Source organism: Phaenicophaeus curvirostris, chromosome 16, assembly GCF_032191515.1.
Source record: "Phaenicophaeus curvirostris isolate KB17595 chromosome 16, BPBGC_Pcur_1.0, whole genome shotgun sequence".
NCBI classification, from domain to species: domain Eukaryota; kingdom Metazoa; phylum Chordata; class Aves; order Cuculiformes; family Cuculidae; genus Phaenicophaeus; species Phaenicophaeus curvirostris.
Genome location: NC_091407.1, coordinates 2,663,755 through 2,687,659, shown reverse-complemented (window position 1 = coordinate 2,687,659; position 23,905 = coordinate 2,663,755). Strand labels below are relative to the sequence as shown.

At 40.0% G+C, this 23,905-nt stretch overlaps 1 protein-coding gene across 2 annotated transcripts; it reads right to left on the bottom strand.

Moving 5' to 3' along the window:
- Positions 1–1,692: 1,692 nt before the first annotated feature.
- Positions 1,693–21,559, bottom strand: EEF2K (eukaryotic elongation factor 2 kinase). Of its 2 annotated transcripts, XM_069869850.1 has the most exons (18): positions 21,234–21,559; positions 19,529–19,579; positions 18,184–18,284; positions 17,266–17,326; positions 16,520–16,557; positions 14,926–15,097; positions 13,925–14,074; positions 12,316–12,448; positions 11,485–11,612; positions 10,720–10,921; positions 10,376–10,443; positions 9,917–9,994; positions 9,030–9,095; positions 7,659–7,793; positions 6,656–6,844; positions 6,135–6,259; positions 5,179–5,357; positions 1,693–4,466 (listed from the first exon to the last, which is right to left on the bottom strand). In XM_069869850.1, exons 1-18 carry the CDS (start codon positions 21,477–21,479, stop codon positions 4,357–4,359), a joined length of 2,232 nt encoding a protein of 743 aa, XP_069725951.1. In that variant the 5' UTR covers positions 21,480–21,559; the 3' UTR covers positions 1,693–4,356. The 2 variants fall into 2 exon arrangements, with proteins under 2 accessions (XP_069725951.1, XP_069725952.1); XM_069869851.1 differs by lacking the exon at positions 19,529–19,579.
- Positions 21,560–23,905: the final 2,346 nt, after the last annotated feature.

Sequence of the window (23,905 nt, the reverse complement as noted above, 5' to 3'; positions counted from 1 at the left end):
ACACTTGTCCAGGCAGGAAAGTTTAGGGAAAGAGTCCAATTTATCAGTCCCTGAGCACTGGTCCGTGCAGCAGTAGACACAGGGTATCATCCACAGCACTGCACATTCAGTGTTGGGGGTAAGGGATGTGAGAGGCTGCATGGAGTGTATCTTACAAGGGATTTTTCTCACTGCAGTGGCTGCTTGGCACCATAGGTCAGTTTCCCCATGCAGCAAGACCTACCAACATGCTCCCACAGAAGTGATTTTATGTCCTGCTGCGGGTGGGCTCAGCCTCTGACCCCAAAATGTCTGTGTGCTTGGCCACAGAAATACTTCTGATCGGCCACATGTGACATTGACAGGGGTCAGAGCACAGGTCACCCCTCAGGGCTGGTAGCTAGGTCACCAAAATTCTCGTTTTACCAGTGTAAGGGAAGATGACTGTTATGTGACTTTTTCCAAATTAAAAGAATGAACTTCCAAATCTCACAATATAACACAAGCTGCTTTCCCAGCTTGGGATACTGATACTGCTTTCCCAGCTCGGGAGTTAGCAAGAGAAGAGCAAACACCCAACACTTCTATCGGTTATGCCCAGACTAAGGGATGGTTATAAACCCCTGAGCTGTCCCCATGAAGTGTTCAGGTCCCCAGCAGTGGGAGGCACAGGAGAGATGCCCCTAACTTAAACCTGAAAACAGACCAACTCACCACCAGCAGCACTGGCCCTGAATCCAACCTGAGGTTCAAGCAAAATCCTCTCTTTTAAAATGCAGATGAGAAGTCCTGCTTTGGGCCACCTAAACTGCACCTGTCTGTCAGCAGTCATTCTACTCTCAGAAGTAAAATTATCCCTGTGGGGAAGAGTGAGATTCAAATCAGTCCCACAGACCAATAGTTAAGAAACACACAAAACTCTTATTTACACTTTGTAAGCTGTGTTCACTGTCTCCACGCGTTCTGATGGATGCTAGGCCCACTTCCCTTGTTCCACTTCCCAAATACTCCTGCTTTCAGTGACAGCTGCTATAGCTAAAGAGAAGACCTGCAGGACCAAATTTCACTATTTTTCATCTCAGTGACACTACGGTGGAAGGAAGAGTTTCTGCTGGGCCTTTTTTCTTAAGACATTCTGCTACTTCCAAGTGCTTTTACTAGAGAACTTCATATTGTTTAAACTATATGGGTATAATAAGTTATACCTGTCAAAAAGCAGTAAAAAAAGAGCTCCATTTTTGAGTTTAAAAGGGCTAGTATCAGACAATTTACTCTTGAATAGAGAGGGGAATAAATCACACTGGAGGACAGTGCATCGTTAGATAGTGTAGCCATTGCAAAAAACCTCTCCCATCTCAAATCACAGAGTCCAAATGTTTCCATTCTTTTCTCAGGAGCAAGCAAAGAATGAAGGCACAAGGATGCCTCGGTAGCAGTATGAGATATGGACACCGCATGCGTAATTGAATGCAAATAGACCAGCCCATCAACCAACTCATTTTCTTCAGGAAAACAGATTTTGTTGGTACACATCTAGGTATTTCCTCCCAGTCAGTTACTTCCGACTCTTTGAAGTGCATGAACTCAGGGATGGAATACAAAAAACAACAGAGAGGATTTCTGGAAGCTTGCAATATTAAGATTGAATTTTGGCGAATTATAAAGAAAAAAACAGAAGCAAATCACCACAAGCAATGACTAAAACTCTGCTGAGAAAAGTGACAAAAAGAACAACTTTATTGACCAGCCAGAATGAAACCAGACAACATGAATGAAAGGACTAACTAATGCAGGCAATTGGTATTTGCATGTCTAACATGCAAACAAAGGCTTCCATCTCCTTGTCCTTACCCAAGCAACATTCCCACCGACATCCAGAAACCCCGAACGCGAGTAAGTTCTGGCAGACTGAGCCTCAGATTTGTTTTCACATTTTTAAAAAATACAGATTTTTATTTATTCATTGTGAATAGATTAAAAATACAGCGTATATCGATATCATTCCAAAAGGCTGTCAAATATATAGCTTTTCTCTTCAAAAGAGTGTCATAGAACAAGTTGTGCATATTTCTGTAAACAATTTCCATTTTCAAATTACTGACGGACTTATTTATTGTACAGCTAAATAATATGATACCCTCTTAGGGGTATATTCTACCCTCTAGGACAGAAGGTAGTCTACATCACTGAAAAAGTAGTATTTGCAAACAAAGTACTAATCGTAATTCTTTCACTGAGCTCTGTGCACTTTTACATACCAGATCTACAGAGATCTGCCAGCAACTTTAACACCTACTGAATTTAGCAAATTACACCAAAAAGTGTCAACAATTACACTGTACATCCTTTACTTACACCTTTTGGATGGGCAAATTCAGTCTCCTCTCCTCCCTACATGGCTGTTGGTGGTATTACACATGCTTCCTTCTCAAGGAGAATCTCAAAGACTTGGCATCAACACCTTATGAGAAAAACAAATCCTTTTGTCTGAATTTGTCATTCTGCCTGGGCTGTATGGTTCTGCACAAAACGCTGACTATTCAGCTGTCCTCAGAGGCAAACGGCACATTCACCTCTCATTGACAGCTGATATTTTAATGCTATGAACTGAAAGAGCAAAAGGCTACATCCAAAAGACACTTTAGGCACCTCAAGCATAAGTTTGGATAGGCACTTAAAACATTCACCTGACTTGCAATCCTGCAAACTCTGGTTCTATTTCAGTATATTAGGTCAAAAAATATTGGTTATTTTAGTACCCAGCTTAGTATTTACCTAAGCTAAACTGAGATCTAGAAGTAAGATATTCCTCCACTAATGGGTGAAAAACTTAACCCTCCCTCTCAAAACAAAACAAAACCCAAAATGAAAACGTCATGAGCACGACTTTTCCTACACCCCTTGCATTACACAGCAAGAAGTGTTGCCACCGGCTACTGAGGGCTACAACTGCCTGGTGGTCCCAGCACCCATCTGAAAGTGTGATATCCAAAGATAACCTTTTCTACTTTCCTAAAAAGGATTCAAATCTTCCCATCTGACTTCACAGGGGCTGCCCCTTGTTCACACCACTTTACATCCTCAGGAGACTGTAGGGCCAAGAAGGCAAAAAGCTTCCACCTTAATTTCCTGCAACGTGACTATTAACCATAACCAAGAAACAGGAACAACTTCTGTACTATCTATATAAACGGCACAGCTGCTTTGGAAATAAATACTGAATTTAGAAGAAAACTTTTTTCTATGCAAGAATTCAACCTCCACCATTAATCTTAGGATTAATCTTAGGTCCTCCCATTAATTTTAGGATTATGCAAATAGGAGACCGGAATTCAAGTGTTTGGGGGTTAATACTGTTTTCTCTTTTTAACCAGCAATTTTCTCTAGCTGTTTGAAACCACCCACAGATAAAACACTATTTTGAAAGCAGTTTAAACCAGATAAGTTATTTTTCTATACATAGAAACAGGTGAGTCAACATCCTCCAATCTTTGCAAACACCCCTCTGGAAATGGTAGAAAGTATTCTTATTCTAAGTGAGTTGATCTAGCTTCACTAGAGAACTGAGCTGTCACTGTAAAAATAACTTCAAAGCACCCATATATGACAGATCTCGCTACTGTACACTGTTGGACAAATACCACAAGGTTATTATATGGTGCAAAATGTGAACATGAGAGAGGTAGATGTATGCCTCACCTTATCAGGAACATCAGTGATTATCTGATGGTAAAATATGCAATGCTGGTAATGAGCAGCACATATTCCACTGTGAATATCCTGACTGTTTATCTGAAGCATCTTTCCTGCCCTTCCTCAAACTGTAAGGATTTAATCTGGAATTTGTTTGAGATGAATAACAGAAGTGCCCAATAACATCAGTATAACAGAATGGGACTACTTATTAAAATGAGTAGCTACGTGCTTAAACTGAAAATCTACATTCATATGCAAATTTGGTGAGATACACCAAAAACAATGAAGAAATGCTGACAATTTAGGAAAATATTTTCTGTATGTGGGGAGGAGAAGAAAAATGTAAACATATTCATCATTTGCTGTGTAGAAAACAGTACATGTGAAACCTAAACAGACATCAGTTTCATTCATCGCCAAAAAAACCTAGGCCTCTCAGTTCTAACAGTTCAAAAATACACAAGGTCAAGTGTATCTGTGTTGCAGCTTTAAAACACTAGCGGAAGTACGCGATGGCACCCCACATACCACTTACATTTGGACTTCACCCCTCCCCCCAAAATTAAAAAACTAAAAAACAGAAAAGAAACTGGTAACGCCACATAAAAATATATCTTTTTAGCTGCAAATGCAGCGAGTCCATAAAAAAAACTTATATAAAAGAACTGCTCAATTGCGGTGTCATTCTTCCATCATTGCCCAAGCCTCTTCTGCTTTTTGGTAGTATTGATTTGCCAGTCTGCCCTTCATGGCTTCCATTGCTGCTTCTGCTGCTTCCGTGTACAACTCCCCTAGAGGAGGAAACAGTATCAGTTACGATGACAGAGTTAAGAAAAACCATCTCTCTATCCTGAAACAATTAAAGGACAAAAAGAAACTAAGGTCAAACTCCAAGGCCGCATTTCTACAGGTGCATTTTAATTGTGGCAGCAGTTACACCAGGTGGGAGCATGGCTTTTACCCTTAAAGTTGAAAGTTGTATGACTAGCTGCTGGTGGTTCTTCAATATATTTGCAAGGATTGGAAATATAACCGGTCCATAGGAGTCTCTAGAAGACTCTAAGATTTAGATGTGTGACACGTAGGTTACACAACAACCAAGACACTGTTGTGTAGGGCCTGGGAGTAATGGGTGTAACTCAAAATACAAGCAGCAACCTGCAGTTCAGAGGCCTCACAGGGAGTGGAGGTTGCTTGCTGGTGACTCAGTGTCCCAGGACTGGACCTGGCACCACCCACTACCCCCGTCAGCAGCAAGGTCTCATATTTCAGTTTCCAGCCTTGTACCACCCAGTAATCACAGAATCACTAGGTCGGAAAAGACCCACAGGATCATGGAGTCCAACATAACTGTAATGTTACAGCTTCATTCACCAGTCTGAGGGTACTGATCCTCTGTGTTTCATAATAGCTGAAGTGAGAAATGTATTTTTGGGTTATCCGTTTGCAAAAAAGCAAAGGAAAAGCAGGATTATCAATTACAGAAACAAAATGAGGACTCACCTGATCTCTGTGGGTCCTTATTCAGGTGGAACCCTCCAATCATTAACATCTCTGCTTCCCTGGCCAGGAGCAGATATCGAGGCTCATCCTGAGTGCCATCATATTCACCTCCCTCATCATAATCAGTCATGTTCAGTGCAGCATTGTACCAGTACAGCGCCTCCTTCCAATCCTGTGCTCTGAAATTAAAAACAATTTTTGAAGATGGTTACCTTAGGAAACAGACGTACTTTGAGTCTGTTCTGAACAGACTCAGAATTCAGTTTTGCACTAGCTTCTCAGAACCTTGATGCTCTCCTGGAAAGCAAATATTACTGGGGAGGCCCTCTAACACCGTACTGCAGCATCAGGTCACTGTATCAGAATGAGGCTGGGGCCATTTTTTGCAGTAATTACAGAGGAAAAAGTATCATCTCAAATTGTCTTGCTGAACTCCAGAGTCTGAGCTTCACTCTAGTCGTATGATTTTGGTCTGGCATTTATATTTGTTAAGATAACTGATTTAGAAGAGTCTTGTTTCATAAATACTTTAAAAACAGCAATTCTCATACAGAGAATGCTAAGTGCACTTCAACAAGAAATGTAATGTTACTTTAAATTTCAACACTCGTGCAAACCAAAAAACTTGGGTAAATAACAAAGACATGCTACAATACAAAAGCAGAATGATCACTATTATCAATTGCTATACTTGGTACTTAAGGAAATGAATGTTTGTCCACTTTTAAAAACTCACCTAAAATGATAAAAAAAAAAAAAATCAAACCAGAATTCTGTCTCGCCTTTCGACATATCACAATTTAGTTCTCAGTCACAATGCTGCTCCTATCTCTCCTACCAAGATAGGAGTGCTGGTCAAATTCAGAGAGACTTAGTGAGGTAAAAACATTTTTAAACTTAAAACAAATTAATCCTTGGAGTACCACCAAGTTAAATTACTAAGTCATATGCAGTACCTGTCTGAACCAAGATTTACACCTGTATCATATGCTCTTGCTACCAGAATCATGGAAGGCCGGTCTCCAGCTTCTGCTGCTCTCAGCAAGTATTCAAATCCTTTATTTCTGTTCTCCTTTGTGTCCTAGCAAAACAAAAGAAATCTTAAAACGCATGTTTCTAAGTAAAGCCATCCCTTCCTTCAACATTAAATGCAGTTTCTCCAAGTCAGTAATGTCTGCAAATGCTTAGTATGTCTGAGAAACAGGCCCAGCCTCAAAAGCTAAGAAGCTGAATAGCAACAATCAATTAAAAAACTCCTCAAAGGTATGCAGTAGTATGCTGGCAAAACCAGGAACACGCAGCATTTTTTGCTACTTTACTTTGTTCAAGTCCTTAATTAGAAAGTCATCCATTTTCTCTGAAGTGGCTACAGAATAGCTAATTAGGGTAACTGTTTTGTTTCTATTTCCTGCTATTCTTATTTTTACAATGGCCCACAGTTCTGCATTTTGGCACTGTCTTCGATTTTTCTGTTTACCTCCACAGTGACCTCAGAAAGAATGTGATGTGGCAGCTGAGAGTACATGAGCCCTAAGCCAACGATGGCTTCCAGCTCCCCACAGCCAGCAGCTTGCTCCAGGTGAAACAGGGCTGACTCCTGATCCCATTCCTTGTCTTTCTCACAGAAACGTCCAGCTTCATGATAGCGAACCATGGCCAAATGAACCTACAACACAGTTGTATAGGAAGTGGATACAAATATTAACTATAGATCTGCTTCTTCAAAAGCCCTGTGGTCATACTTTATTTAAGCACAAAAATACCTCTCCGAGGTGACTTCTTAATTAGAGCTAATTGTGTATTTCTGTGACTGAGCAGAGGACTAGTTTGATAATACACAGATTTGGAGCCTGATTTGTGCCTGAATAGATTAAAGAGGCAAAAGCCATGATTATACACAGTGCAACGGCCTCTCCGGTTCTGTAAGCTCAGATACACACAGCTTTATAAACTTGACTACTAGACATAAAAGACCTGATTCAGCAAGACAGTAGCTGCCACAACATCTTCCCACATCATGTGCCCCAGGCAGTATCCCAGCAGGCTGCCACACCAGAGCACCAGGTCTTTGGGACACGTCCCAGCACATCTGCAAGGGCCTTGGAGACCTTTGGGAGGGAGTTGTAGTTAAAGGCACCCAGCCTGCAACTGCCTAACACACCAGCCAGCAGGGCAAACAGCAGTGACCACACGTTCACAGGCTTCTACAAACAGCAAGGCCCCTCAGAGGAAAGGAATTAACCTGAGGCACAGAAAACCAAGATGATTATTCAGGGTAAAATCCTTACACCACTAAAGCCTTTATTACCAGTGGGTATTATTCATGGGCTCCTGAGCTTAGATGTCCCTTATAAACTATGATTACGTAACAGAAAGCTATAGACAAGTTAATTATTTTCACCTGCACAAATAACTCCCAGGGGGAAACACAAGCTGTTTCTTTCCAGTTGGAAAGAACAGGATTACTAGACCCATCCTACCTTCCCAAGGATTGACTTCCCAATTTTCTTTTCAAGTTCTAGTGCATTAAGCCTCTGAATTTCTTGGGCAACGCAAGATGGTCTGTGGATGTGGACTCTGGAAGAGTTGTAGAGATTCCATTTCTCCACAGCGACCTGAAACAGGGAACATACCATTATTTTTATCCAAAACTAAAATTTGCACAGTATTCATATGGATCACCATCTGTAAGTAATATTATTACTTATTAGTAAATACTGTAATTTAAGACACTGCTTTCAAAGGTCACATTTTTAGCTGAATAAATGGTTATTATTTATCATTAAAGAAACAGAGTAAGGCCTTGTATTTCTAGTTTCAACATCAAATTTCTCCCCTCAAACCAAAGCAAAGCATTATCTTTAATTTCAGAATCAGAAAAAAGTAATTATAAAAATAAACACCTGAAGAGCCACATTGCAAGCACGGAGGTTATCCATATATAGAAAATTAAATTCACACTTTCCTGGTCAGAATTTCTGTTCAAACTAGAAAAATGAAAAGTACCAATGCAAAAGATGATAGACAGATATATGCACTGGTGTTTCTCAGGATGCTCAACACAAATGAGAAGAGACAAGTTTTCAGTATAAAGGATGGATGGGAAAAAGTAGCTAAAACAATCCTATAAAAATCAACGCCTTTTGAGATATGCAGGGGGAAACACAACAGGTAAGGTTACTGGCATAGAACTTCAGGCTGTTAAAGCTGTTTCAATTTTCTGAAACAACAATATATATTAGTTACAAGGAAATTCTGAAGAATTTATCTAAATACATTAGTAATTATTGTCAAAGCTCCATTTTTCATTTCCTTGTAGAACAGAGTTTAAGTTCATAGCCACAGAAAATAATGAGCGCAGAACCTATATTTTGTAAAAACATACAAGAAGGTCTGGTCTTCCCTAGCTCAGTTAGGCACACAGTGGACAGAGCTACTGCCATATATTTTAAACTCTGCATGCTTTAAAATAATAAACCAACCACATATAAGACAATTCCAAAAATAAAGTGCAGAAAGGAAATACAATCTAGTTAGGCAGAAAATTAAAAAATCCACAGAGCTATAATTTTTTTAAGTGAGAAATCCATGCATCATCTCTAATTTATGTTAGGGATCAGTTACAAAGGTGATAATTTGTTTATAACAATACTTCTTTAAATGGAAAGTAAAGACAAAACAAAAAAGGAAACAATACAGAGTGTTAAGCTAATATTAATAAACATATTCAGTAGCTTAGAAGGAAGGAAAACCGACATCTGATTTAGTGATGTGGAGTTAGATGGCAAGTGAATGGAACCAAGGACAAGCAGAGTGGCAAACTCATCTATGAACACTTCTGCTTTACTTACTCTTGCAGAGCTTCCCAAACTGTCTTCATCGGATTCATGTCTTCGGTTGTTGTTGTTTGAATGACCCTATGTTAATGTGAGGATTTGCATAATTTAATTTGCAGCAACTGATGTGTGCCAGTTGCCCCTTTAGCCCATTCCTATCCAGCAAAATCAATAGTGACAATGACCAAAATAGTTCCCACTGGATTCTTGTCTCTCAGTGATATCACACTGTATAAAGAAAAGGTAAAGGGTATGGCACCCCCAGACTTTAACCCTGTAACCTGGATACCCCACGACAAATACCTTGCCACTTCAAAAGTGACAAAAAGAGTGGTACTTCTGGAAGCTGCATTCTCTTCCCTATCTTCTAATCAAGTATCTAGTTAAGAACTGCACGTCAAAAAGTATTTGTTTAGAAGCTTATCTTTTAAAGGAGTAACCAAGTAACTCATGGGAATTCTAGAGCTGCATGTCATTAACTGACAACAACATTAAGTTCTGTGATATCTTAGGCCATATATAGTCACAGAAAGCAGAGAGGGTAAAAGCATCTGAAAGTAGATAATATTCATAGATTCTATATGACAAGACTCTGGCTACCTTTCCTCAAATGCAGTACTGAATACATTAAAAAATCCCAAAACGATATGCAATCAAATGTGATGTTTGCAGTTAAGCTTCTCAATCAAATGTGATGTTTGCAGTTAAGCTTCTCATCATAAATAGTCTTTTTCCTGTAAAGTGTCATCACCATTCTCAAGGTGAATAATTCTGCAATGTGTGGGAATTTCTTTCCAGTTGTTTCCTCTGCTTAGAAAGTCCAGATCCAGAGGGATAAAAATTAAGATTCTTCTATGGAAACACTTCAAATATGAGCAGGGCCAATCCTGCTAAATTCTTACCCTTTCTTTATGATCTAGATCTTCTAGCTCACTTCTCTTTTCACTGGGATATCCACTGTCTCCACCATTTTCAAAATCCTATAGAAGATAAGAAGAAAACATCACAACATTAGCACTACCCTTTGTAAAGATCTCAGCTTGTCACTTCCCATGGAGAAAACCTTCTTCTGGTTCAAGGAGATAAGATGGATGGATGTATTAGATGAAAATGATTGTATGATGTGCTACCTCAGACAGACAGAACAGGACTTAGTGACCCAGAAGGCACCATCCAAGTTTGTGTTCTTACACACACAAAAGTATTAGAAACAGAAAACACATGCAGGTAAGGGGACCTGCAGTAATGAAAGCAGGCAGAGCACCTTTACGTGCTTTTACTGAACAAAACCTTCAGGCACTCCTTTAAAGACACACTCATTAAGGAACTGCAGTCTCATTTTTTCTTGGAAAGACACTCACCCTTTGGTTGTCAAGCTGATCGTAGTCTTTTTGAACCAAGTTATCTACTTCATTGAACACAGGCCAATCTAGGAAGAAAAACATTCGCTTCTTATTGCAAGGATAACACGCTTGGGGAGAAAGCTCTAGGTACTATTATATTACCACAGTTTTTTCAAAGATGTAGCTGTGCATTGATTATTTACATAATAGTACTCTTAAGTTTTATTTCTGCTCAAAGAGGAATGTTAGAGACAAGTATTCTGGACTAAGTACAACATGCTGTTGTGTTGAAAACCAACAAACCAAAACAAGTCACTGTCAAACATTCAGGAACCCGCAAGGTGTGTATGAGGCAAACTCACTGAGCATGTCCATCTTTTGGCTGTGAGGGGTTGCTGAGGAAGGAGAGCAGGGTAGAGAGTCAAACGCCACATCGCTCATGCTTTCATCTCCAGAGTTTTCCGACAGGCGGAAGAGCAGAGGGGGCCGACTGCCAGAGACCGTTCTCACCCGGCTGCTGCCACATTTTTCCTCTGTGCCACGGAGAATTGTCTGAGCAGATTCCTTGGCAAATTAACAAAAAAGTCCCATGAATAATGCTTCTCTGTATTCTAAGCACGCTACATAAGCCAACATGAACGTTTATTAGGGGTCCTCTACAAAAGGGGTGGTATAAATATACACATGTATACACAACGATCTGCTTTGAAAAGTTAGAGAGAGTTGTTTCAGCCTGAAATTCATTCAAAGCATTTCATCAAATCTTAGTTCCACTAATATCAGTTGAAACTGAGAGTAGTTAAAGACGAGCAGTTCTATTCTTTTTTAACATCCCACATTAGGTTTGTGAGATAGAAAATTTATTAATGATTTCAGCATTCAACGATATATACTTGGTCCTATGTACACATGTGTTACAAGGTTCCCCACTTAGTAAAGCTACACCATTAATTCAGAGACAAGTACGGATGTCAGCTTTATATTGCTGGACTTTAAACTGCAACATTAGTGATTAAGGTGGTTTTATTTGCCATGCAAATAACACATTTGACTTTTATTTACAGTGCTTCTGAAGTTAGAAGAAACCAGTTATACTGCTTAGTTACACTTTTTCATCAAGCACTTACAAGCAATTTTGTGTTATGGTCCAGGGCATCTTTCTCTTTGGATGAAAGATCAAATGGTGCAAGCCCCATGCTTTTGCAAATCTTGTTGCAGGAATGAGAATGAAAGAATAAGGCCATACCTCGAACACCTGTGGCATTAAAAGAAAGTGAAGAAAGGGTTTACTGAAAGTTTCTATGACTGTTCACTTATTAAAAGCTGGAAGTGCAGAAGCATTTTCTACAAAGTCAAGAAGGAAAGAAAGAAAGAGAGAAAGTGATTTGTAGCACACGTAGTTCAACCCACTTCCATTTTATTTTAAGAACTGTAAGAGCTTTTCACTCTCTCTGCAGGAGAGTGTAAAAGGAAGTCCGTTGAATCTTCAAAACTATGGATGCATAGGATATAATAATAAATTAATTTGGCTGCATCATTGAGAAACATGACTAAACTTGATCCTTATCACAAAACTCACTGTGTCCTATGAACAACTTCATGCATGAACACTTGGAGCTATAAAAATGTGCAAGGTTTATCTCTCCACATTCAGCCGTATCCATTCCTGCAATGTGGCGAGGAAATTGAAAGCCATATTATTGCTCTCATATTGCAGGAAGCTACCTAATTTCATTACATTACTTGTGTGATTTAAGAGTATAGCAGGAAACAAGATAAGATCTCATTTTAAATCTGCCCTTGCGTGACAGCTGTCCTGTTCAGACACTCCTTACAAGAGAATTTTCCCAGCAGTTTTCAACACCCTGCTCACTCATCCATGTAGCGGCTACATAGCAGACAGCCAGGAAGAGAAAACAAGCATCCATTAGCATATGAAATGGGATCATTGATTTTACCTAGATTGCCATCTCCAAAATCTGTACCATTCTCTGTGTGGATCTGAGGGTCCGTGTAAAGATCTCCAACTCCCTGGATATCAACAATAATGAGTTGGTGTCCTGAGCGCTCAAAGGTGAAGTGACTAAAGGCCTAGAAAGAACCAGAGATGTCTGAGAAAACTCTCCCTTGATTTACTGAAAACAGCAACACATATTCACCTCATTAATAGGCAAAGGAGTCTGATAACACTATTCATGAAATGTAACTGCTATAAATATTAGGATGAAAGCAATGAGAGACTAGAAGTATGCAGAAGATTGCTTCCCTAGTCTGCCTCCGCTCAAGGTAGGGCTAAAAGAGGTAGGGTGATGAACAGCAGTGGAAACATGCAGGGAAGAGGAGACTGCTTTATTCCTCCCTCCTGTACTGGAGATTCTGTTTTCCACCACACTCTTCACCTTAAGAAGTGGGGAGCTGCTCAGCACGGGGAACAAAAGTGGGCTCTGAACCCAGTGCAGAATCACATCTGCATCCTGGCTGTGCCTGTGGATCTCCAAGCTCTGCAGCCCTGGAACACTGCTTCCTTCTGCCAACACGCAAAGCTCTGCCATATTTTTGGGGAGGAAATTAAAAATCAATAAATAAAAAAAGAGCATCCCCACAAATTCTCCTCCCCCTACCATGCCCTCTCTGGGACGTCCCCCTGAACAGCTGATCTGTCTCTACATTTGTGTATCATGCAGTGAAATGCATGTTTGTACTCTAAAAATGCAGCTCTTCAAGAATCAGGTATAAAAACCCCACTCTTTGGCATAAAGCTTAGACATTAGGAATCTTCTCAAAAGGCATCCAAAAAAGCACGGCCAAGCCTGGAGGAGGTGACTGGTGGTGACAGACAAACATTTAACTGCAGCAGATCTCAGAGCACATTTTGTTCCCAACCTGTGAAAGCACAGCACTGATTCAGTGTACAAAAGAGAGCCCAGAAGATAAACCCTCTGCTTACATAAAGCGTTATGACAAATACCTTAAAGATAGGGGTGAAAGAAATAAAAAGCACAAAACCCTCAAGCCCCAGTAAAACACTCCTCTGCTACGCTCGCCACTTCACATTTTTTGCCATTATTTTAAAGGATCACTTGAAGCCTATACTTGTATTTCTATATGCAATCTCAGGTTCACCAATTTCAGAGGTTGCAGCTAAAACCCAGATTTTTATGCAAACCTTTATTTGCACGAGCTCGATATCTGTCACCTCCTTTTGTATAACATGAGAGACCAGAAGTCAATTTAGCAAACAGTACATGAGAGGTCTCTCTCCCCATCTTAATTTGAAGAGAGTTTGAAGTATGTCGGTGCCTGCAATAATAGTTAGAGTCAAGGTTTCCAAAGAGTATTAACCACTTCCGACTCAACTAAAATCAGACAGTGGAATGCAATAAAGAAGCATGTGGTGCTTCAAAGAGCAGGCCCCAAATAAGGGGTGGATATACTGCAAAATGAGAAATTAATTGGGATTGTACTGGAAAGTCTGCAGTTTCCTTTCTTGGCAGTAACACAGGACCTCTGGATAGAGCCAAGAAATTCCCTGATTCAGACTATGGAAAGCATTAAACAAAGCCTCACTTGCGGAGTCAGACGAATGTTGTCATCTCGCACAAATCCAGAATTTGAGTTGTATTTGATGTATTTGCCCTCAATGTAATGTTCCAGGTGAAAGAGAGGCTTTCCAGGTCTATTCTTCATTTCAATAATACAGGTCTGTACTATGTCAACCTGGGGAGGGAAAAAGACAAATAATGACTAACAGAACACTGTCTTCAGATCAAAGTGTGTGTGAATCCTCCAGCTGTGAAAACATTCCCAGTGAAAGAAGCTGAACAATAGCAAAGTATTGGCTTTCTATTTTATTTTTGTGGGTACGTTAAGAGCACACTGCAGTCTATACCCAGAGAACAAAACATACAGTAACTACTGCACAATTTGTAGAGATGCCTCTTCAGATAGGGACGGAAGACACCTACCATTCAGCTATTTCCCTGTATTCTGCCTTGCCTCCTCACTGTCCCAGACACATTCCTAAAGGAGAAACCATCACAGCTCTCACTTTTTTTTAAAAAATTCTTGACCACTCCTCAAAAACCTGTATTTGAATAGCTATGTAAAGTTACTCAGGCTTCCAGCTCTTCTTAAATATCAGTGCCAGGTAGGTATTTATGTAGGTTTACAAGACTTAAGCATCTGCCTTCCTGGAGAATTAACAGTTAAGTGCTTGCTGAGACTGCTGTGGGCAATAAGTGACATCTCTGGTTATCTCAAAAGCAGCTGGGCAAATATGAAAAAGAGCAATACAAACACTGTTTTATTCTGGTTTTCAGTCAACAGCTGTGAACAGTCAGACATTCACAAAAACACAGCCCTTAATTCTGGAAATAAAAAGCAATTTCTGCACTTATTTCATTAGATATCAGCTACCAGTTAATGGAAAACACTGTAGGGCAGAACAATCTACCTAAGCAACTAAATTTACTGGAATGTGAACAAGTAATTCCCTCTTAAATAATATGAAAATTAATCTAATAGGAGAGACGGACTGCATTTTTGCTTAGCAAGAACTTTGAATGTACCTGTTTTGGTGGCTTGTGCCGGTTGTACTCTTCTCCCCAGAGTTTTGCTTCCATTTGAAGTCGAACATCCTCAAAATACACATCCCTGCCCACACTCTCTATGTATCGTTTGGCAACATAATTATAGGCACTTTTCCAGTTTTGCGTGTGTAAGAAGTTGGACAGCTTTTTCCTGAAAGACAAATCAATTGTTGGTAAGAGGAAAACTAAGAATTTTAATTCAATCTTTCCCATGGAGCTAATGCTGTCATTGTCATGGCTTAAGACTTGCAGAGCTGCAAAGTAAGAGAGAGCACTCCAGATGGGAAATATCAGCTCACCACTGAGCATTATGGAAAACCCAGCAGCAGAGAGCTGATGTACAAGTTATGCTTTCTTTGTAAAAGAGGTTAAGACAGAGCTGCAAAGAAATTTCTGTTTATGGCACTCCTCAAAATATTCTGTAAGGGGGAATGTGGTAAATAACAAGAGCTAAAAGCAATGTCAGCAGGCTAAGATTTGTTACTTCCTAGGCTTCATTCACTGCTGTTTCCGTATGACTTTGCAAGAAAAGAGCCACCAGCATGAACTGATACTGAAACAACAGCGAACTGGAGGTCTGAGGGGTTACTCTTCCTCTTTTTTGCTCGAGTTCAAAACATCATGTTTCTGTCATTCAGGAGTCTCTCTTTCCAAAAGCAAAACCAAAGTTAAAGTGCTATTTCTCTGGATTCCGCAGCTGGAAAGAAGGCAAAGCAGCCTCAAACACACACACTTACATTTTCCAGGAAACTTTCATTTCCAGAGCCTGGAAAGGGTGGGGTACTCTTCTGTCGTGAACTGATTCATAGCTAGATGCTGATGCCCACAATCTTATTTGCTAACACTCTCTGAGGAAAGAAAAGTTCCTCCTCTGTCTTCCCACACACTTTATCCCTCTGGAAAGAGTAACTGTTCAGTGTTCAAGCTCTGCTTCACTCTGAACAGGATTACTCTGGCACACGTTACCCAAAGGAAACTCTGGGAGGATAACCTTCTTCACTGAGGGAGTCTTTCTGAGTTGAGATTGCACCATCTAACTGTTCTTTCCCCTTTTCTCTGCCTACCTATAGGCCTCAGGCTGGTTTTCAGGTTGTACACATACACAGCCTCATTTTCAAATGTAAAGATATTTCATCACACCAGGAACACAGAAATGAAGCAGCTGCTCCTGTACTTTTATGAGCATTTTGCCTCCAAGAGATCATGGAGTAGCATGAATTTATGAATTGCTAATTGATAGGCTGATTATACTTGCTGGAACTGGACGTGATTGCACATTATATATTCCACTGCAGTTCCAGTACAGACTTGACTTTCCAAAGCAAGCCTGCTCACATTTGCTCATGCTTTGCTTAAGAGAATGTTCTGCTTTCTGAACCCCACTCCCTGTGCTGCTGCTGGAGTCACACAAACAGTAAAAAACCCCTCGACTATGGCTTTTTAGAAAGGCACTTCAGGAGCTACTGGGGAGCTGCACTTCACACACTTTCCATCACACGAAAGTGAAATTCCAGTCATCACGGAAGCAAATACAGCATGGAGATCAACAAAGACAAAGCCAGAAGATACTTACGTTCTGAAACATTCTCGCATTGCTCCACGGCCAAAAGGCTAGGGAAAAGAAAAAGAAAAAACAAACCCTCAGCACCACCAGTTCCACAGAGTTAATTTCTAACCAGTAAGAGACACAACGAAGTCTTCCCCCGTTATATCCTGCAGAAAGCACTTCTCAAACATGCTCCATAGAATACCTATCTCCTCAAAGAAAAGTGAAAACCCAGTGGCAGTGTGGGTAAGAATCTGGGCAAAAGACATTGGGAACAAGCTCCCCTTCAATATCCCATGCAGCAGACATATGTCTTTTAAAGAAACTGTTAAAATTCTGTCACAGAGCAAGGCAGCTCCAACACATCACCATTCCCGTGATTTAACTGGGAAGTGACAGCACCTTCCACCTTCACATATTGAAGATTGAGTCTGTTTTCATCCGAAGAGCAGAAATTATTTGGAAGCACACAAAATAGTAGGATTATCACCAGGTAGGGAGATGAGGCCAGAGGGAAATGGGAAGGGGATGACCAAGAAAGGAACAAATGCCTCTTGTTGCTGACGGGGAAGGGCTGACTCTGTGTTCCACCCTACTTTGGGGAGAAATGGCTGTTGGGATAATGGATGACCTGGAAAAACAGCTGGGAGAAAAGAATGACATTGGGACCTCAAACTTCAGTATGAGGACAACATCTTACTGCCACTACTCAGTAACAGGAAGAAAATGACAAATTTGACTGCTAATAAACATGAAGAACAGTGTGATCTTACTTGTGAAGCCATCTTGATGAGGACTTCATCTTCAACCCAGTCTCCAGTCACTGCATTGTACCTGCAAAATTAGTTTGCAGCAGACAAAAGAGGTGAAAATCAGAATATCAGAGTCACCCCTTTTTAATAAGTTATCTGAGTAGCCCTAAACCAATATTATAACTTATTTGTATTTTAAAATACGCAAACTATTTCAAGACTGTGTGGCTGACCACAAACAGATGCAGCCTATGGGGAAGAAGAGCACTGCGAGACAGTGTTACATGCCTAGAAGGGAGGCCTCCTCAAGCACCAGTGCTAAGTAGTAATTAACTGGCCTCTAACTCCTACCCCTTCCACCCAGAAACCTGTGTCAGTAGGGTAAACGTTTTGGCAAAGCCTGTGCTAAAGCACTGAGCATAGTTTAAGGGCCAGACTCGGTTTCGGCACGTACACCATGCTGAGCTATTCTCAGCTTTATAAGGATTCAAATTCCAGCCACACGCAGCAATACTGCACGGACAGACAGCAGTGAAACTGCTATTTTTGGAAAGGCACAGAGTGTTATGCTGCTCTTTTTTTCAAAGCTATTTAAACTAAGTATGTTGCCTCTTTATTGGGATTAATTTCCTTATTAGATTAAATTTACAGCATTAGTAAATCAAGTACAAAATACTTCTCAGCCTTGTTTCCTGTCTACATGGAGGAATTCAGATACTACTTAGGTGGGAGAGAATGTGACACTGGTTTGCTGAAAGGTTTATTTTTTGATGGTGTGCAGTATTTACATATTCCTGGGAGATTCAGTTAAGACACACTCACTTTGGGCATTATTGAAAGTTCTTCAGCCATGTAATTAAACGTATCCCGCCCTACGCAAGTACAGCCCTTGCATAAACCACCACATTCTGTTTAACATCAGCAGAAAGACCCACAGACCTGTAACGAGTGGCTTGTTCCGTCTCAATGTCCTCAAGATGAAATTCTGCCCACGGATCAGGCATGTGCTTAGCTTTCTGAATAGCATGTTTCCAGGCTTCCTGAAGAAGTCACAAACCGACAGGTTATTTATAATCTGCAGTAACTCACAATAACGGCGTTTTGTAGAGCACATCATAATCCCAATGCTACAAAGATGGGCAGCTACACAATCTCCCCAGAAGCACTATTCACAGCAGGGACTAGGCAGTACAGAAGACTGCTCTGACATTTTATAGCTTCAAGTATAATGAATCACAGTTCAGAAACACAAACCTTCAGGTTTCAGTTCAATTTGCATTGCCACAAAGTTACCTGAGATCAGAATCTGGTCAAGTATATACCAAATATAATTTGCAAAATCTGTTGTAGTCTGCAAATACCTCTAACATATGATGTAAATAGTGAAAAGTCACACCTAGATTATATTAATCTACTTTTACCACTTTGAATTCTAACTTTTTGTAACTAACAGCATATGCAGGCAGTGTAAGCATAAAAAAGTCCATTAGTGATAGAGAAATATGGATGAAGAAAAAAAGTTCAGTATACCTCAAGGCCCCCAAATTGTGCTCAGCATAAGCAAGAAGAAATGACAATTTTGTAAATCATGTTGACAATAAAATAAAACAAATTTAAAAGATTTGCTTAGAAAAACAAGTTTCATAAGAAAATGACATTGTCTCAAATCATGCAATGATAGACATTTCATATTGAACTGGGAAGTTTCATATTTAAGTATTTATGAAAGAAAAGGAGAGACAGAAATAAGTAGAATTGCTTGGTCATTATCTATGTCAAATCATTCTTGACTAGAGTCCCTCTCCAAAAGGTGATCTGTATCCACACTAGGTAATGATTTAAATAAATTAATTACTTGTGCTTGATCTCGTGAGATGCTTCATGCAAAAGCTGTATTCTAATTGTCAGAGTTCAACTGCGTGGTCATTGGTGCTAACAGTGCAATTTTTGTCCTGCTGTAGGCACGTGGCTGCCATACAGACTAAGTAGATGTCTTGCATCCATTCTATTCTTGCCCACAGTAGGAAATACTGTGAAGAAACAACTACAGATATGTGCTTTAAAAGAAGAGATATTTTGGAGTAGAGAATGAAGATGGGTATTATTTAATTTAACAGATGTCTTTTTAGTTTTGACTTGATGACTTTTACAGCCTGAGGCAAGCAGTTCTCCCAGACAATAAAATAATGAACAAAAAAAAGGCCATAAAAGGAAAACACAACAACCCCCCCAAAACTGTAATGCATCTGTTAGATATGGTGTTCACGTTTTCTTTTTAACCTACCCGACTATGGTCAACCACAGAGCCGTGCTTAGAACGATGCTGTGTGCCATTCTAAAGGATGCATGAGAAACATAAAAGTAGGAGAATACATGTGGTAAGACAAATGATTGACAAAGATCCTCTGTTCTCTTTCTTAACTAAAAAAATAAAGTTTTTTTTCCACTTAAAAGCCACTCTTCAATTTATATTCCTAATTAAAGTTCATGCTTAGAATGTCTCTGAACAAACCTTTTGAGGTAAGCTGCCAATCTTTTTTTGATTGGAAGACACGCATTAGAAGGTTCTTGCCTATGAACTAGCTAATCCAACATTGCCGAGTCCTGTTTAAAGGCAGAGAGTATTGGAAGTTACCATTTCTGCAGCTTAAGCAGCAGACTGAGACTGGCTTGCTCAACTAACTTTGCACAATGCTAAAGTAGAAACTGCAGGGCCCAAAGCATAGGCATGTATATTCTGCAGAAGCCACATGACAGCTTAGGAAGGAGGAAATAATTGCAGTTTCTTAGGTCCTTATCAGGTTTATCTCAGGCCACATGACTCAAAACTCACACTGCAAACACAGAAGTATTTACTATGGCCCAAAATGTACATGCAAATGAAGAGTAAGCTCCCTGCCAAGTCAGAACTTGCTTATAACAACATACACTAAAATCTGCCCCCTTGTCTACATTAAGCTTCTGTTCTTCATTGTCCTTAAAAATATGTACCTTTTAATGTTTCTGTTAACTAGCCTTGGCAAAAACCTTCCTGCAGACAAGATAGTTTCACTTTTAATGCATTAATGTTAGCTGACTGAAAGAAACCATCTGCTATCTCTCAAGGAATAAAGCATGCGTTAGGCATAAGAAGATTTCAGAGTATCTATTGAATAAATGTTAATATTTATAACAAGAAATGTGTTAATAAAACACATTAAATCCTAGTCTGGAGAAAATCTAAGAGACAAGCCAGTTTACCACAAATGGTGCCTATTTGGAATACATAACCTATAAGATTGAACGTCGCTCAGGTCCTTGAGGCTCCATTGCCTGTGAGTTCATCTCCCTGTGCCCGGCCTGGTCTGTGCAAAGGGAGCAGAGCAGCACAGGACACCCTGCCAAGGCAGCACCAACTATGGACCCTTAACCTCTCTGCAATGCTGGGACTGCTGTTCGTTTTAAAAAGGCCAGATACTGTTCAAGTACACAGTACTGCTAGCGTGACACTCCACAGCCACACATGAAAGCCAAAACATTAAAAGCTCCTCAAGAAGGACCTATAATGTGAAAACCAATTGTTACAATTTTATCACTTACTGTTTTATTTGTCCAAAGAAAAGTATTATAGATTGTTAACTCTGCTTGGCAAAATCCACAAAAAAATGTATCTACTTCCAGGCCCCAACTTAGCTTACAACCAGTATAATCTTATAAAAACTCCCCATCAATGTATTCCTGTTTTAATAGTTCAGTCATAACATCAGTGAATTGTTCGCCTGGAACCTGATGCCTTTGTAGTTGAAGATCTTCCACCCAGCTACAAGGGACAGTAAGCAATTCAATGGCAGTGTTAGACTATTGGATTAATGGAATTAACTGCAGGTCTGGAAAAAACAGATGTATTTTTTATTGGAAAGTGTTAGTTACAAGAGATGAAACAGTTAGAAAATCTCTCAAGCCCGCTAAGTAAAACCAGTATCTTATGGAAGGCTGGAAGCAATTCTTACCTTAAAGCTAAAAGAGTTTCTAGGAGAGGAGCTTGAACTGTACTGTTCAGTTTTTGCTAAGTTGCTATAGTAATTGTCAACTTTGATACTGGTGGACTTGTTAGAAACTGGATCATCAGTTATTGGACAGATAAAGTAATTGTCTTCATCATCACTATCGGCATCAAGATAATTTCCAGAGTTCGCTGTAGTTGATCTGGCATTATCAATCCCTTCCATACGAAAAATAAGGTCCTCGTCTGCCATGTTTGTGGTAGGTTGGTTTAACTCCAGCAATCATTAAACAGCCACTACTCCAACGCGCAGGCAAATAGAGGGAAGAAGCTGGTGGGCGAGAACGGAGAAAAAAAAGGTTGTTACTAAAAGAACTAACGATGCATGGAACTGATGTCAGCATAATGGCAGAAAATAATCATTTGCACGTAGCAGCTAGTTTTTAAATTGGTACGAGATTGAGAAAAGAAGATAAACAAGTATAGAATAACACTATAAAATCTGAGGGACTGCAAACACCATCTGCTGCCCCTGGCTGACATTTATTAATGCTCCTATCTCCCCCTCTGAATGGTTTTGTTTTTCCTTACCTGAGTGTCTTTTACTTCAAATTTTTCAGGACAAGTCTTCTCAAGAATATTGCACAAAAAATTAACAGCAAAAGGAGTTAGAGAGTATTATTGTGACAAAATAGCAAATTGTTGCACCACTGCCAAGATTTATGTTGGCTTTGAGCTCACATACAGCACAAAGCACACTGCTGAAAGTGCAAAGCACATTGCCCAGGCTACCCATGACATTCTCAGAAGGACAAAGCACAAAAGAGGCCAAGAAATGAGGCCTGCCATTCCACTGCTGCTGCCCCAGTGCGCTCGCTATTAGTCTAGAGAGACAGGAGGTATCTGTAAGAGGTACCTCAACCCTTGTGTCTTCCACAGTCTGTGAAAGGATTTCACTTTGGACCAGTCTCGTGTGATCTAAACAATCCTCTTCCAGCTTCAGAGAGCAGATATGGCAGTCTGCTCAACAGCACTGAGTCTCTGAGCTGTGTTCGTTTCAACAATAGAGCTTAAAGGAAAAAATATTCTCCCCAGTTAATAGTTCTTTTCCAAAGATGCGAGAAAGCTTGACTTTCTCACTGGTTATTTCAACTTTTTAGTAGCTTCCTGGATCCTAAGAGAACAGGATAGGTAGGGTTTGGCTTCTCCTGGGTCCTGGCACCCAGGTAAACTAAGCAAACCGAAAGTAAAAACAACAGCGTGAGGCAGACAGGTCATGGGTTTTTATTAAAATCTGATCAACTATTCCTAGGCCCAGAAGGTGACATTCTCAGTAAATATTTCACCGAGACAGTCTGACGCATAAAACAATGTTACAGTAAGCAGTACGGGGAGTTCTATGTGGTTATCAACACTGCAGCTCTCCAAAGTATTCTGTCTCACTGCAGCTTTTCCAAATTAGTGCTGCCTGTTTCAGGGAGCCAGAGCACAGACACTGCACAGCCCGATTGTTGCAAGAGATATGTTATAAAAGATGATAGATGAATCATGGAAGTACTTTCCCTGGAGCTCACTTTTCATCCCTGGAGTTCTTATAACAGGAACATGCCCAGTAGCCTCCACCCAGTAAATAGTTTATGACAATTCAGCAGAACTCGAACAGAAATTAACCCCCACAGTCCCAACTCACATAATCTGCTCTTCTAGCAAAGACCACGCGAAAGCCTTCATTTCTGGAAAGCATCACGCAACTGGAAAGGGCATGTATCCTCAGTTGCCACTAGTGTTTTTACTGTGATCATCTTAACAGAGTCTAACGAGTATTTGAGAACGTTAACCTCTACCACTTGTCAGCACACACAAATAGCAAATGTAAAACGATGCTTCAAGCATGGGACTAACTCCAGGATATACTGTAGCACTGGATCAGCCTCATTACCCACAACTGCTGTCCTGCTCTCATCCCTACGGCTGCAGTCACACACACATCGGCAGATCCACTCCCCCTGAGACAGTCCAAGAATCTGCAGCAACAGGCATGCAAGTTTATGCAGCAGTGATTGCAAACATTCATGATTTCTGTGACTTGCTGTGTAAACAGAACATCGTCACAGTTTGTATTTAAAGCTAATGGTGTTCATATAACTCATGTCAGTTTTTCTTGGAAAAATACTTCTTGTAAAGGACTTGTGGTGTTTACTTTGGAAGTCCTTACATAATATGCTCTTTAAAACAGAATTCAACAACCAAACTTCAAACTCCACAAACACTGCTCTAAACCACATAGCCCATTTGACCAAAAGCCCTATAAAGAAGTCAAAGTTTCATCCCAATGCTTATACTCCGTGCTTTTGTATAAAGGCATAAAGCCTATACTATCTAGGAACTCCTGCTTCTATTGCTGCTACTGTTTTATCATTTAGTCTTTAATATCCATTAGAGAAGCTTTCCTAGGGTTAAGTAGCAAAGAATCAGACTGCATGGAAGCCAGCCTGCAAAGCCAGCTTTATCACATACAACCTGTTAGATTACCTACTCTAATCTACTTCGAAAATTTATTCCATTTTTTTAAATCAGCCTTGCACTATGTGATTCAAAACAAAGACTATCTAAAATACAGTCAATCTTTTTTTTTTTTTTTTGCATTTCTGATGCCTGTCTGGATTATTTTTCTTCCTT